The sequence below is a fragment of the Petaurus breviceps genome, unplaced genomic scaffold (assembly GCF_028583685.1).
Source record: "Petaurus breviceps papuanus isolate PSGF00001 unplaced genomic scaffold, PetGlider_PUasm1.0 91133, whole genome shotgun sequence".
Lineage (NCBI taxonomy): Eukaryota > Metazoa > Chordata > Mammalia > Diprotodontia > Petauridae > Petaurus > Petaurus breviceps.
This window is the reverse complement of record NW_027187419.1, coordinates 86112439-86129171: the sequence shown is the minus strand read 5'-3', so window position 1 is coordinate 86129171 and position 16733 is coordinate 86112439. Positions and strand designations below refer to the sequence as shown.

The 16733-nt window shown below is 36.7% G+C and overlaps 1 protein-coding gene across 4 annotated transcripts in view; it reads left to right on the top strand.

The window, feature by feature from the left end:
* Positions 1 to 16733, top strand: part of RBMS1 (RNA binding motif single stranded interacting protein 1) — a 258018-nt gene that overhangs the window by 191791 nt on the left and 49494 nt on the right. For all 4 annotated transcript variants that reach the window (XM_069079674.1, XM_069079675.1, XM_069079676.1 and 1 more), the window contains one exon: positions 7098 to 7189. In XM_069079674.1, the coding sequence (XP_068935775.1) occupies positions 7098 to 7189 (92 nt within the window). The remainder of the gene's footprint in view (positions 1 to 7097; positions 7190 to 16733) is intronic.

The window sequence follows — 16733 nt, the reverse complement described above, 5'->3', positions numbered from 1 at the left end:
TAGCACATCCTAGAATGCTTTTTTGACTGTGATGTCCCGACAGTGTTCTCTAACTATGCAATCCTTATCTTTTACTTGTTAAACTTTTTCTTTTTAACAAAAAAGTAGAACTTTATATATGTTCCATTTAAATTCATCCACTTAGAGTCAGTGCATCGCTTTTACCTATCAAATATCTTTGGATTCTGAGCATCACTTTATCATACAGCATCTTTGCATTCCCTTTCAGTTTAATATTTTATATAATTTTGCCAAATTTAAAAATTATGCTCACTAGAGTTTCCTAACTTTCTTCTCTCCCTTTAAAAATAAATCCAAGAACTCATTTTTTCTTTACCAGCACTTGTTGCGTTGTCCCACTATCTTTCAAAGATCAGTGTCAGTAAAATGGCATGCGTACATATATATGTATATGCACATACATACATATGACTATATACATACGTATATGTGTATATATGTAAACATTCATGGGTGTATACATGCATGCACGCACACATTTTCTGTGGTTTTATTTCAATTTGGCCATTGAAGTTCGTGTAGGCTTTTAAAACCTTGGATTTTGGATTTTGCTGCTGATTCTTCCCTTGGATATCTCCTGTGAAATGCTTTTCTTCCAGTGTTGTTACTGCTTCTCTTTGTGGTATTTGGCTTGGCAGATATGTGGGTAGTTTTTTTTTCTCTCTCTCTCCCTTTTTTGTTTAAAACCCTCTTGTTCAGTGAACTCCACCCTTGGCCAAAAGCCTAATATTCCCTTTAAAGTCATGATCCAGACATCCAAATCCCATTCTCAGACACTTATCTTCTTATTAACCTTCTATTCACTTTCCAGATCTTCCCTCAACAGTTATGATGAAAATATCATCTCTACCTCTAAGTTTTTTATTTCTTGCCCAAAATATCATAGTCCCTAGCAAGTTCCTTTTGGTGTATTATTCTCTATTTCCATCCCACAAATCACCAGAAATAGATAAGGGTAATCATGTTTGACAAGCCTTAGTAGACTTTCCCTCATATTCAAGATGCATGTGGGAGAAAAGAGAGCATCTCCCTTTATCTGTCTCTTTCTCCCTGTCTATTCATCCTCACTCTCCCCCACCTCCATTTTTCATGCAAGGTTGATATATCTTTGCCTTGAAATTACTAAGCAGGTACTTGACCACTGCTTCTTTTATGTAGATGATTCTTAAATCTCTACATCCAACCCTAGTGTCTCTTTCCAAGACCTGTCCTGCATCACTAACTGCCTATTTAGACATTTGAGTTAGTATGTTCTGTAGGCATCTAAAACTCAACATATCCATAACCAGAATCACTATCTTTTCATGCTTTTTTTCTTTCCTATTTCCCATAAGGTTACTACTCTTCTTCCATCCATGCAAGTTTGACACCTCTGTGTCATCCTTGACTTCTTATTCTCACTCTACATGCCCTATCAGTTGCCAGATCTTGTTGTTCTTTCAGCTCATATAGTCACCATCTAGTTCAGGTCCTAATCAGCTCATGCCTGGGCTATTGCGATAGCCTCCTTATTGGTTTCCTTGCTTCAGATCTTTCTCCACTCCAATCTCTAATCCACACAGCTACCAAAATAATTTTCCTTTAGCCCAGGCCTCACCATGTTACCCTCTCGGCTCCTCTATTTACTAAGAACTCTAGTGGCTGAATATTAACTCAGTGATCAAAAGCTCTTTTTAACCTGACTCCCATCCTATGTTCTCAGCATTTTTATGCATTACTTCCCGCCATGCACTTCAAGGTCCATCAATTCTAGCCTACCATCCTTTCCAGGATATATGCGGTGTTCAGGAAGACTAGCACCTCTGGTCTGAGGGCTTCCTGAGGCCTTTTCAGGGTTGGTGTCTACCTATCTCCCACTTTCACCTGGTGTCTACCAGGCCTTTGGTGTCTACCTATCCCCCACTTTCACCTGTGGCTCCAAGAAACTGTAGCATGTGTGGAGGCCACCCTGGTAAGCCATCTTGGCAGACAGGATAAGCCAGATTGAGAGTAACAAAGAGGCCTCAAACCCATCAGTGAGTGATGGAGGTGTCTACCCCAAGCATGTGATGATTTCCCCTAGAATGGGTGAATGAGAACAATTTGTTCCAATTGCTGTGAAGGTGTCTGAAGGAAGCACTGTAGAGCACTTCGAGTTTGGTTAGACAAAGAAGACACCAAGTTTATCTACTGCACCCTGAGCCGTCACCATTCTTCTTGACTTTTGTCCTGCCACTGGAATTTAATGGTTCGGCTGATGACCATGTGCATCTCTGTCTCACTTAAATTAAGTTTACAAGTCATGACATGACCGGTGATGTTACTGGTCCTCTTCAAAAATAGACAAACAACAACTGGTCTTTCCTCGTACACCATTCCATCTTCCAACCATTCCTTTGAACGGGCTGTCCTTCCATTCCTAGAATGTTCTCTTTTTCCTCCCTTTCTTAGAATTTCTGGGGTGTTTTTTTTTCAATATTTAGTCCAAATGCCACTATTTACATGATGCCTTTTCCTGATTCCCCCCTTTCCCATTTGCCAGTTCCTTCCTCCATGATGTTACTTTGGATCTGCTTTATCTGTATGTTGTATATACCTATATTGGCATGTTATCTCCCCTGTTATAATGTAGTCTCCTTGAGGGCATGGAGTGTTTTGGTTTTGTCTTTCTGTTCTCAATGCCTGGCACATAGTAGGCACTTAATAAATGTTTATCATTTGATTAATAGTAATAGAAAATTGACTAGGCTAGAGAAAGGAAAAGATTAACTAGAACTTGGCCCACAAATACAAGAATTACCTATGACTCATGTTTTGCATAAAACATTTATTTTTAATAAAGAGAGTATATAACAGAGCTTGAACATGGGTCAGTACCAGGGTAACATTCTGAACAAATGAAAAGAATGATGAAGTTGTTGGTTGCATTCTTAAGATAATCAATCAGATAAGATATTGTTACTACAAAACATTGATTTGGATCTAACTTCAAGTCCCTAGACCTTAAAACTAATTCTCTGTGGTCAGTGTTACTTATTAGTGTTCATGAGAGATTTCTGATTTAATAACCCAAAGTGTGCTTGATTTTTGAGTCTAGACCCCTGGGGGAGTTCACTTATAATGTTCTCAAGTTATTTACATTAGTATTCACCTTAGTTCCTCAGGTTCAAGGTTGTTTCATTGCTTATTTCTCTCAAGCTGTATTTAATATGTTCTTTCATTAAAATATTTCATTCAGAAAGTATCATTATATGAAGACATCATGTTTTTGCATCCCCACAAACTGTTTATTGTTGATATATACTTCTTATAAGCCTAGTTTTTGTGATGTTATCATTATCATAAACTAGGATTTCTTTTCATATAATCTACAGGTATATAAGATGATATTTTACGAAAGTCACTTTTTTTTGCATCTGAGGAACTCATAATTCAAATGAAGAAACAAGACATAGCACATAAGCTGTAATGCTTTAATACTTTAGGGATCTTGTAGTTTCACTGGCAATCCTTCCACAGATACACATTGCAACCCCTTGACACCTGAATAACTGTCTTTATGATTTACTCTGGCCAAAAAAAATCATTATTTGGTAGTAAGACTAATCTTCCTTATGTTTAGTCATGTCAGAACCTTTCCATGGCTTCCTGTATCCTACCCAGGGAAGTTAAAACTCTCTCTGGCATTCAAGCATCTCTACATTTTTGGCACCTTTCTCCTTTCTTCTTATTCTACCACTCAACATAATCTTGACTCCAGCCAGAGTGGACTTCTCTCCTGCCATTGCTTATATTGGATCTTATACTGGGAATAGCTTGCCTCTACCTCTTAACATATGGACAGAATTCCTACCCATCCTTTAAAAACCAACTAAAATAATATCTTCTCTTAAAAGTCTTACCTGTTCTTCCTAGTGAAAATCTGCTTCCACCCCCTAATACCCTATAGTACTTTATATAGTCCTTTTCTGTACCTTCTATGTAGATGTTTATTTATTGATTCTTTGATTTCATTTAGATAAGGAACGTAAGGTGATAAACGGTAAAGGGCATACACATACTCACTATGTGTCAGGAATGGGACTTGAACTTAGATCATTCTGACTCCAGCGCCAGCTATCTATTGATTGTAATACATCTGCCTTTCATTTCTCTAATAACTTGAGGAGATTGCAGCTTCAAAGGAAGCGTTTTTGTTGTTGTTTGTTTTGTTCTTAAGGACAGAGGCAACATGGACATTCTTAGATAATAGAGAAGGAACCAACAAAAACATGTTGAAGATGAAGGCAAGAGAGAGAAAAGCTGGGGCAAGGCAAGCTTCTTCAGGAGCTGGTTTTAATTGGGGATGAGCCTGATAAGAGCACAGATAGAAAAAATGGCCTTTGCATAAGGGAAGGCTACTCTTTTTTAAGAGACAGGAACAAAAGGAGGTGACAATGGGATTGATGTGGACGGATTTTGACATGTTGAGCTTAAGAGAAATTGGAGGTCACAATGAATAACTTTTTTCCCTTATTAAAATAAGAATTGAACTCCTCTTCTGAGAAGGAAAAGATGGCAATGTAAGGATGTGAGGATGGTGTGAGAGGGAAGGCTTGGAAAACTGATTATAAGGAGAATGCAATAAGCCAGTGAGGAAGAATAAAGGGATTATTATGTTTTAGTGAGGACTGAGTTGAAATTAGGTAATATACATTAATTTATATCAGACCCAGTCAGCTGAACTATTCTTATGCCCAGTCTTCTGAAGCAGGAGAGTCAGAGCTTAGAAAATGGGTGAAAGTAACCTAGAATTGAGAGTGACAAAGTATACATGGCAGTACTACAAGGGGAGAGTGATTTGAAAGGAGAAGCTAGAGTGTAGCTGAAGTGATCAACCAGAAGATCAAAATCAGGAAGGGAAGGAAGTGAGGACAGGCATGTTAGACTGGGAAAAGATGTGAAGAACCTGGAGAGCTGACTCCCAAACCAGCAGTCTTTTCACTATACACTTTTCCCCTGGGCACTATCCACATGGTAAGATGCCTCAGCCTTCTTGACATTTTCTACCATTTCTGCATCTGAAAAATCATCAGAGAGACTTCTTTAGCTTGAAGAACTGTGTCACAATAGAGTTGGGAATAGAAACAAAGGATTTGAAAGATGGGGTACTAGGTCTAAAATGGTTAAGAATGAGAGCTTTGAAGAATGGGACACTGGGTGGAGGGAAGGCAGTAGGTTTGTAACTTGACGTGGTCAATTCTGACTCAGAGAGATAATGAGAGAAAGAGCTAAGAGTTTACCTGCTATAGCATAGAAGAAGAACCAGATGAACTGGTCCCTGCTGTCTTGGGTTCTGGGATAACTGAGCAGGGAGTCAGTGCAGGGAAGGGGTACCAATTTCCTCAACTTATGACTCCAAAACAGGTGGAAGGAGCCAGGGAGTTCTGATTGGATTCCTTGGGTCAGTAAATAGTTGATGTTTCATTTTCCCACTGAAGTTGAATTCATTCTCTATGCCAGTTGCATAGTATAATGCTAAAATAGTGGGATTTTTTGCATATAGTTTCATGAAAAAGGTAAACAAGACATACTGAGAAAATTATCTTAAGTGTGGAGCCCAGCTCTGAATCTTTGTATCCTAGAAAGCACAGGACCCCTTGTGCCTACCTTTAGTGTTCTGTAATTTGGACTCTTTAATAGATTTGAATCCCCTTCAGAATATGGTGGTCCATCTGCAGTACAAGATATACAAACTGATGGTTTAGCTTAGGGGTGAGGAACCTGTGGCTTCGAGACCACATGTGGCCCTCTAGGCCGTAAAGTGTGGCCCTTTGACTGAATTCAAACTTCACAGAACAAATTCTATTAATAAAAGAATTTGTTCTACAAAATTGAACTCAGTCAAATGACCATACTCAAGGGCCTAGAAGGCCCCAGGCAGCCTTGAGGCTACAGGTTCCCAACCCCTGGTTTAGCTCAATGGTTGACCACCCAAATCCATAATACTCATTATTTCATACTCATCCTTCACCTCTTTGATTTGTTCCATGGGATTGGCAGACCAGTCTCTCCAATAGCAATTTATCTCTTTGAGAACAAAGCTTTGGAGTGTCATTCAGTCAACAAGCTAACTGAATTAAGTGTTTGCTATGTGCCAGGCACTGCTAAGTGCTAAATACAAAGAAAGACAAAATCAGTCCCTGCCCTATGGATATTTACATTCTAGTGGAGTAGAATGCAGGAAACTCGTGTGTGTGTGTGTGTGTGTGTGTGTGTGTGTGTGTGTGTGTGATGTACAAAGTAAATTCCTCGGTGGGATGGAAGGCAGAAACATTAAGGGAAGTAGCAAAGACCTTACAGAAGGTAAGATTTTAAATGAGACTTGAAGGAAGTCAGGGAAGCCAGAGGCAGAGATGAGGAGGAAGACATGGAAGACACTAGTGAAAGTAATGATTTGAGAGATGGAGGTGTACAAGGGGCAGAAAGGATAGAGTATGTAGAAGGAAGTGAAGTATGAGAAGGCTGGGAAGGCAGGAACCAGGGCTAGATTATGAAAGACTATAAAAGCCAAATACTTGATCCTGGGAGGTAAAAGGTAGCCACTTAGAGTTCATTGAATAGGAAGACGATGTGGTCAGACCTGCACTTCAGGGATACTTTGGTAACTGAGTGGAGAATAGACTAGAGTGGGCAAAGACTTGAATGGGAAGACCAAGAAGGAAGCTATTCCAAGAGTTTAGGCATGAAGGGATGAAGGTCCTGCAATGACCTCGGCTGCTGTTTCCCCCAGCTTAGCAAGGAAAGCAAGTGTTCACTCACCGACTGTTTTCTGGCTTCTTTGGGCCTCTTCATTTTGCCTTTTGTTTACATTGTTTATCTTCTGTAGAAAGTATGGTGATAGACCAGCTTGAGGATTTTTTCCTTCACCCATTCTTCCTTTTTTTAGTGTCAGTATTGATGTTAATAAAAATAGCTGGCACTTATAAGTCCATATACTTACATATTGAACTTGAAGGTTTGTAGAACAATACACATACTTACATGCACACACACATATGTATGTACGTTCTTATTTCAATGCCTTTTTCTCAGTCTAAGTGTGTTTTTAATTTTAGGTTATGGTTTTGTGGATTTTGACAGTCCAGCTGCTGCCCAGAAAGCAGTCTCAGCTCTAAAGGCTACTGGAGTTCAAGCCCAGATGGCAAAGGTAAGCTATAAACTAGGAAGAGTTTTTCTGGTGTTAAGTTGTATTTTATAGATATTCTGCCCTCTCAATCATCGATCCCAACAAGCCAGATAACAGCATGCATTGTATATATAGACGACAATTAGACAAATACCTAGTAACACTGAATCTCAGCTATGTATTTTAAAAGGCATTTTTGGTATTCTGTCCTTTATCTTTGTCCCATGTCTCCACATGCCTACCAGTAGCTATTGTGTCTGTGAAAATTATATTCTCTAAAATAATTTCCCCCCAAAACAAAAACTTTTCTTAAAAATTTGTAAATTATATTCAGTGAATCAGGAAGTTTTACAAACATATCAAGTTATAGGAGGAAGTTGCTGGCTGCATTTCATGTGACTGAAAGTTTGCTTTTAAATTTCAAAGTGTCTGTTAGTTTTTTAAATGAGTACTGTTGTAATAAAATTCAACCCTACTTCAGTAAGACAATAATTTGCAGAGCCCACCTGTGTTTCAAATAAATAACAGAAAAATTCTTTCTACAAATGAAAGACACATGTACTATATGCATGTGAAGTCAGATCCTAAAGCAAACTTAAGTTGTAAAATCCTTTCTTATGAATTGTTAGACACATATTGATTAGCTAAGTATTAAGGTATACAAATTTATTGCTAGATGATAGACAATGGATTTTGTTTCAACCCAGTTTTCTTAGCTCTTTATAAATTTCCAAATGAAAAACGATTGAACTACCCAGAATGCCCTAGGATGTATCCAGGACTACAAAATAGAAACCATGTTTAATACTCAATGTACATTTTAGGATAATAAATGTGAAGGTGAATACACATACTTTCTATAAAACACATCTTTCCCTTTCAGCGTTTACTTAATGTCAAGTTAACTTTACAAATACACACACACATACACACACAAGTTTTATCTATGATATTGCACTGTGATTGAACTCAAATGAACTTGACCAACTAAGGAAAATTATTTTTTCAAGTAAAGTTATTGTGGTTCCTTTAAAAGCAAAGCAAAACAATTTCTTTAAGTGCCATTGTCCTAGTTAGCCAGTTTTGAGATGTATATTCCTTCTTGTAGTCTATTAAAATGCTGACCACTTCAGTGCCTAATGGTACCATAATGGCTTAATTTCATGCATCTTCAGAAGCCACCAGATTCTCTGTCCTGATCAGATCCATTATTTATCAAAAAACCACGGATTCTAAATCTATGGCAATGAGAAGCATTAGTACAGTAAGTTATTAAAGCTTAAAACTACACTAAGACTTTTGATACACCCTGCATATTCTGGCCTTGAAATCAGGAAGACTTGTATTTGAACTCTTGTCTCTCACTTAGGTAGGTTGATGAACCACTCTTAACCTCAGTTTCATTATCTATAATATGGCAATAACAATAATCTGTATTAATTAATTACTTCATTGGGGTTATGAGTTTCACAGCAAATAATATATATCTGCAAATTTTAAAATGCTTTATAAATACTAGTTATGATCAAAGCTATAAGGGAGCTTAAGATCGCTCGATTCCAGGTCTAGCATTATCATATAGGTATGGCATTATTATTCTTTTTTTTTCCAGATAAGGAATAGTTATTTAAGGCTATGTTATTTGCCAATAAGTTTATTCATTTCTTGGCTATCACTAAATGTGGAAGATGCTTAGCAAATATTTGTTGATAGAATGACCCAAATTTATTGTTGTTTTATTTGACATTCCTATACCTTATTGCAAATACAGAATAATGGAATATCTTATAATAGTTTGTATTGGCAGTGAGGTTGTTAAGAAATTTGTCTACTTACAAAGATTTTTTTTCACTTATGATTTTATAATTGCTCAAGAACATTTTCAAAACTGAAAATAAACTTTACATTTAGAAAGCACTTTTCATTATTTTATTTTTTTATCTGGCTTCTTGAAGTAGAAGAAAAATTAACTTTCTTCCTGCTACTTCTTAATCCAATTCAACAAATCATTTTAAAAGAACCCATTCATGTAGATTATATCACAATTCTAGGTACAGGGAACCTAAAGATGAATTATGACACAGCTTTTATTTTTATGGAGTTTACAGTATACCAAAGGAAAATGATACACATACATAACTATAATACTAACTGGAACGTAAGTACTAAAAGTAGGTAAGTTCAAAGTGCTGTGAGATTTGAAGCATCCTTACCTAGTCAAGGAATTGCCAGGAAAGCTTTATTGAAGAAGTAAAAGCCGAGTTGGGCATTGAAAAAGGGGAGAGGAACCTCCAACAGAGAAAGACAGGAACAGAGTTCATTCCAAAATGAAGAAAGGAAGAAATAAAGGTACAGACAGAGAAGAGGGCAGGATGAAACCAGAAGGTAAAAAATGTGCTTTTTTGGCTAAAATGTAGACTATGTGAAGCTGACTTGTATGAGATTAGCTTAGCAAGGTAGAATGCATTCAAACTGTGAAGGATCAATCTAAAAACTTTTATTCAGTAGGCAATGGGAAGGCAGTGAACATTTTTGAGTAGGGAGCTAAATGTGATCAGAGCAGATTATTTGGGCAGCTGTGTGAAAGAAGAATTGGAGAGAAAATAAACTGAAGACAAAAACAATAACCAAGGAAAGCTTTTGCAGTTGTCAAGTTGAAAAGAAGTGCATACTTTTTAAAAAAAAATCTAGAGTTATTGCAGTAAGAGTGTAAAAGGAAGGGCATGGATGCAAGATGTATTAAAGAGATTTGTGAAGTCTTTTGGAATCAGAGAGCCTGAATCCTCAGCCTCTTGCTAGCTCAAACTTTGGACAAGTCTCTTGTCTTTTCTGGGTCTCAGTTTCCTCATCTAAAATGAGAGGGGTTAGGGATGCCCATCAATTGGGGAATGGCTAACCAAGTTGTGGTATATGAGCATAATGGAATACTATTGTGCTATAAGGAGTGAGGAGCAAACAGACTTTATAATAACATGGAGAGACTTATATAAACTGATGCTGAGTGAGGAGAGCAGAACCAGGAGAATATTGTACACAATTACAGACAACATCATATCTGTGATGACTAACTTGGATAGACTGGGCTCCTCTCAGCAATGAGTCTATAAGACAACTCTAAAAGGCTATCCACATTCAGAGAAAGAATTACAGAGTCTGAATGCAGATTGAAGCAAACTACTTGCTCTCTCTTTTTTGTTTTGTTTTGTTTCTTTATTCTCATTGTTCATTTCATTGGTTATAATCCTTCTTTAAAACTTGACTAATGTTTAATGTGAAGGTATATGTTGAAGTTGTATTGATTTACATGCCACCATGGTGTGGGGGGGGGGGGGAGAAGAGAAGAGAAAAGGCGAGAAAATCTGGAACTCAAAAGACTGTGAAACTGAATGTTGCAAATTAAAAGCAAATAAATAAATTTAGAAATAAAATAAAATGAGAGTGTTAGACTAAATACCTAAAGTTCCTCTAAGTTTTAACTTGTTCCATGATTAGCTACATGTGCTGAGAGATTTATTAGTGGCTTTGGAGTAGAGATTGAGCAGATTTGTAGACCAAAAGGAAGGAGTTGTTGGAGAGAGAAATTGAAGATTTCTACAAGAGAAGATGGATGATAAAGTGTAAGGTCATGGAGAGGAGACAGGAGGGGATCATGAGTATGGGCTTAGTCATGGCAGGGAAAGAAGGCAAAATGTTCTGAGATTAGAGAGAATGAGAAGTTGGGTTGAGAGTTTTGAAGGAAGTTCGAAGGAATTCCTGTAAGCCTTTATCTTTTCAGTAAAGTAAGAACTGAGATCAGCTGAGAAGAGATAGGGAGGGAAGGGAGGAATTAAGGGATTGGAGTGAGGGGGGAGGGTGGGGTAGAATAAGCATTTATGTAGTGCTTTCTGTGTGCCAGGTACTATATCAAATGCTTTGCAAATATTATCTTATTTGGTCCTCACAACAATCTATTGGTAGGTTCTATTATTATCCCCATTTTACAGATGAGGAAACTGAGGCAAAATGATTGTCCAGGACCACATAATGAGTGTTTGAGGCCAAATTCTAACACTCTTCCTGTCTCATGGCTAAAGCTTGATCCACTATACTACCTAGCTCCCTAGAAAGAAAAGAAGCTGTGTAAAAATTATAGGGAATTTATATAACAATAAATTACAGCAAAAAAAAAATCACCACAAGGCATTCAGAACCCATTTGAAGTTAAATAACCTAAAGTTATAGTTGGACCTAGTGAGATCATGCTTTTATTTGTCAGTTTAGGAGCAGGAATGGAAGAAGGCAGCATTCAGTAGTTGATCAGCATTAGGAAGCAGGGTAAGAATGGTAAAAAAAAAAACATTAAGGGGAGGGGAATTCAAAGGTGGAAAGCAGGGCATTATTGAAGTGATGAAATATAGTCATGACATTATGCAGTTGTTCAGTGGACAACTACTCTACTGAATTAATAGGTGAATAGAATAACTTATCAAAATCCAGGGACTCCATAATAAAGAGACAAGTTATCTGGGAAGGCATGTGTGTGTTGCAATGTTGGAAGGGTGGGGGTGGTGTTACAGAAAAGTAGCCCATGACTTCTCGCTTTTTAAATGCTTTAGTATTTAGTCACAAAGTAAGTGGCAGTATGGAAACTAGAGCCTAGGGTTGGGCTATGTTCATTTTGTTTCATTTTTAACTTCTGGGAAGGAAATGTTTATTTTAATTTGAGAAACAATGAAAACTTTGAGAGCTAAGCAGTAAGGTTTTGTAGACTCTTTTTTCCCCATGAGGTAGAACAATTTTCCTGGTGGCATTTTTGAGAGAAAATAGCTTCTAAGATTAAATCTTATTGTGATTGTGTTAAAATCTAATTTTCAAAATGTGAGTTGTTTGGTGAAACAGTGTTACAGATGTTAGTTCTCAAAGAATATTTAGAAAGGAGTGACATCAAACATCTTGTAAATACTGTGTTTTGAATGCTTTCTTTCCCATATGAGAGATGTCAAAGATCTATTTAAGAGGCTTATTATGTAAAATGACTAAGAAATAATGGTTTCTACCCACATCCTCTTTGTATAGCTACTATACTATGTGTTCATTGATAGACTGACAATTGCCAAGATTTTATTAATTACAAATCTTCTCAGATCACCATAGCCTGGATAAAAATGAAGGTTTTTGGAAATGATTTCTAAAACATTCATTACTAAAATATCAAAGATATTTTAAAGGCTGGACGAGAGTGGCTTGGGGTTGGGGATGGGTATGTGTTAAAATACCTAGACTCCCTGGAGCCACTGGTATTTGAATATCAGTCAAGTTGACTTAGTCTTTTCTTATTGCCTAGGGAAACAAATGATCACTATGAGTTTCCTATTTTAGGTGTAGATTGTGAGATGAAGCCCTTTGTCATATTTGCCATTGGCTGGATTTGAAGTGAAACCTGTTATTTCAATTTGCATTTCTCTTATTAACAAAACAGTCTTTCATCTTGTTTTTAGTACTTTCCATTTCTTCTCTAAAAGAAAAACCTTATTCACAATTTTTGAATACTTATCTATTAAGGGATGATTCCCCATCTTTTTGCCTTACCTCTTCCTGCTTGCCAGGGAACCTTCCTGCCCTCAGGGGACACACACACACACACACACACACACACACACACACACACACTCTCTCTCTCTCTCTCTCGTACACACACACACACACACACACACACACACACACACACATGCACACATACACAAACCCCACATGTCTCTCCGGTTTCCCCCACTCCCAACCCCTGTTCAGTAAATGCTAGTATTTCTCTATCACATCAAATATAAAATATCCTCAAATCAAATATAAAATGTCCTGTTTGGTTTCTAAAGTCCTTCATAATCTGACCCCTTCCTACTTTCCACCTAACTTTACCCCCCAGGTACCATTCCATCCAGTGATTCTGGACTCTTAGCTGTGCCTCAAGTGAGTCACTCCATCTCTCAACTCCATTCACTTTCACTGATTACCTCCTTATCTCAACCTTCTAGATGCCCTGAGTTCTTTCAGTACCAGCTAAAATCCCAGTCTTTCTGCCTTAATGCTAATGCCTTCCCTCTGTTGGTTATCTCCAATTTGTCCTGTAGACATTTTGTTTGTACATAATTGTGAACAGTTTTTTTTTCTCACTCTCCCACCCCATTATTAGACTGTGAACTACTTAAATCAAAGCAGGGATGTCTGTTTCCAGCATTGTAAAAAGAAAGTAGTTGTGTAGAGAATTATGACAGGAGATGCAGGATTGCATGTGGGAATTAGTATAGTGCCCTATAGATAATCAAAACTGAATTAGAAAGTTTGTGACTTAAAAAAAATCTCTATCTTGTAGAAGGGATATTAAATCCACTAGAGTCTGTTCTCATATTCAAAGAAGCAAATTAAGGGGGAAAAGCATTTTCTGTAAACCTTGTGGAAATTTCTAATAGTTGGAACTCTTCCCCTCCCCTCTCTTTGCAGAGCTGAAGGAATATAGGTATGGAATACTACAGAAATGTCAAAACTTTTTTAGCATGTTGATTTTGTTGAACTCTTTTTCTCTTTTTGTATTCTTTGCTATATGAAATGGCCTTCTGGGAAGGGGATACATTGAGAAATGTCACTGATGTAAAAACAAAAGATATCAATAAAATGTATTTTTAAAAAAGAAAGAGAAGTTCAGATTTCAACAGAAAGGTACTTTGGTAAAACTTGTCAAATAAATTTTGCAGAAGCCTAGGATTTAATTTGTTGAATTTAGCAGATATCTAGCAGCTAATGCAGATTTGTATTTTTTAAGAACAGAGAGGAAAAAGGACTATCTATAACCTCTAATAGCCTATCTTAATCCAAGAAGCTTAGCCAGTGATGGAAAGTGGCCCAAAGGTCACATTCTAGAATTCCCAAAGCTGTATGTTTCTTCCAACATCACTACCCCTACCCCCACTCCCCACCCTCAATCCCACCTCCAACTAGCTGTCTATTAAAATTTGACTGCAGGAAATCAAAGAGAGAACAATACTGGGAAGGCAAACATGACACAGATCGTTATTTCAGCCTTTCTCTCTCAAGAGTCTTAACCTTCTTTTATTCCTCTCACTAATATTTAAGCTGCATTATATACAAAAATTAAAGTGAGCTAACAAGCAAAAAAAGGTTTCATCTTTGAATGATAACCATGTAACTGAAAATGGCATTGATGCTGTTAACAGAAAAGCTCATATGGGGAGTTTATTACCTCTTAAAGATTTCTGAATCTTGTCAAATTATCACAAGTTAAAGGTACATTTGATATTTGTCTAGTTGATGATCTGATAGGAAACTTGACAATAATTTCTCTATGAACAGGCAAGAAGGAAGGCAAGCAGGGATTTTAATCCCTCTTTGAAGAGAAGCTTCACCGTGCTGTGAGCAGCATGTAGTCACATGGTCCTAAATGGCTATCTGTTGGTTGGTGACCCTATTCAGTGCAAGAGAAAACAGATGTCTGATCATCCTGCCAAGTCCCTTTCTTGCATTTTAGGAACTGTTCCACACACACAGGGAGGTTATTGTTAATTTCTTTCAGATGATGGTTGAGAGCTTTACACCTCTGAGCACCACTTTTCAACTTAAGTGAACATTAGTACCCATTTGTTCCTCTCTCTTATCGCCAGTGTAGAATCTAGTTCTTTACTTATTAGAGAAGCTGTTGAACTTTTTTCATGTCTGAGAAATGAAGGGACCCTTTGCCCCCACATTCTTCTATTTTTGCCCACTCCCTATAAAATATAACATAGCACTATGTTTTAAAATATTATCTACATAGTAAAAACAGAGTAGTCATTCTAATTGTTTTTTTTCTTTTTAAAATTTATTTATTTTAGTATTAATTTATGGAATAAAATGAGCATTTTCATAACAGTATAATAAAAAAGAAACTACAAATCTATTATGTACAACTTGCTATTCCTTTTAAATGTATAATAAAGTTAATTATCATGTAAATTTCTTTTTTCCCCCTTTTTTCTCTTCTTCCCCCCCCATCCTAGAGATGGCAACCTTTAGACACACACACACATGTGGTTGTGTGTGTGTGTGTGTGTGTGTAAAATCATTCTGTACATACTTCCATTTATTAGTTCTTTCTCTGGATACAGATAGTGTCTTCTTTCATATGTCCTTCATAGTAAATTTGTTTATTTATAATAGTCAAAATAACTTATTCACTCAAGGTTCTTATAACAATATTGCTATTAATTGGTTGTTGTCTTTTTAAGTGCTCAATGCAGTTTAGTAAATTAGATATTAAAATGACTGATGTTATTAGACGATACTCCTTTAAAATAATTAGACTTTTTTTTAGGAGGAGGAAATGCTGAAGGTAATTATTTGAGAAAAAAGAGTAACTACACTTAAGATAGTTGTAAATGTGGTTTTCTAATTGAGAAGGGTTGTCACTGTGCATCATAAATGGATTGGTGACTTAGCAAAGAGTTTGCCTTTTTTTCTAAGTTTAATAGACCTCAATGCTTGAAAAGGTACTTTAGCCTACATGAAGTAAACAGTTTAGAAGTCTGATAAATTCTTAGTATTTTTCCCAAGTGATTTTAAATATTGAACTTATTAAGGTCTCTAAAACTCTGAATTCTTTTAGTGACACATCAGGATACTTGATATCCCCTGGGGAACATTGGATGATTGGATGAATATACAATCATGAGGCTTTCTTGACAGGGATTAGGGATCTTGAGCCAAATGAAAGTTAATCTTTAAAAAACAGTAATTACATGATGCAGAGATGTAGAAAATACATTGTAGTCATAGAAGTGGCATATGCAAATATCTATTATACAGGATTTTAACAAGTATTTTAATATCCCTTGGATAGGAAGAGGACCACTGTATATGTCATCCTTTTCTAACTGTAACCAAACACTGAATACTTTTAACTGTAAATGTCAGTTGGCTGGGCCAGGTCAGAAGGTCCACCATGGGCTATTCTTTTAGGGAGAAACTTGTTTTGCTTGGTTGGTTGATTGGTAAGTTGAAAATCATAAAATTCACATTTAGAACTAAGTTGTAGAATTTTAGAGTTCATAAACATGTAGATTTTTTTTAAAAACTGAAAAGGTTTTTAAAGATGATCCATCACCTTCATTTTATAGAAGAAAAATCTGAGACCCAATAATCTGACTTTCCCAAGGTCATACAGTTAGTATGAAGACAGAAACAAGACTCAAACCCAGGTCTTTAGACTCCATGTTCAGGGCTCACACTCACTTTGCAATTACATATAGATATGTATCCTTTCTTCCCCCAAATATTTCCACTATCTCAGGAAGCTAAAACTCCTGAAGGCATTAGCAGGGAAGTTGGAGGGTAAGAAGGGAGAAATAAGACTTTTCTTCAAAGGTAATCCTCTGTCTAGTGTAGATTCAGATCCCATGATAGTATAGAATTAGTTGTAGGTCTTATTGTTATTCAGTCTTTCACTTGTGTCCGACTCTTTGTGACCATAGCACACCATGCCTTTCTATCCTCCACTAATTCCAGGAGTCTATCCAAGCTCATGTTCATTGCTTCCATGACA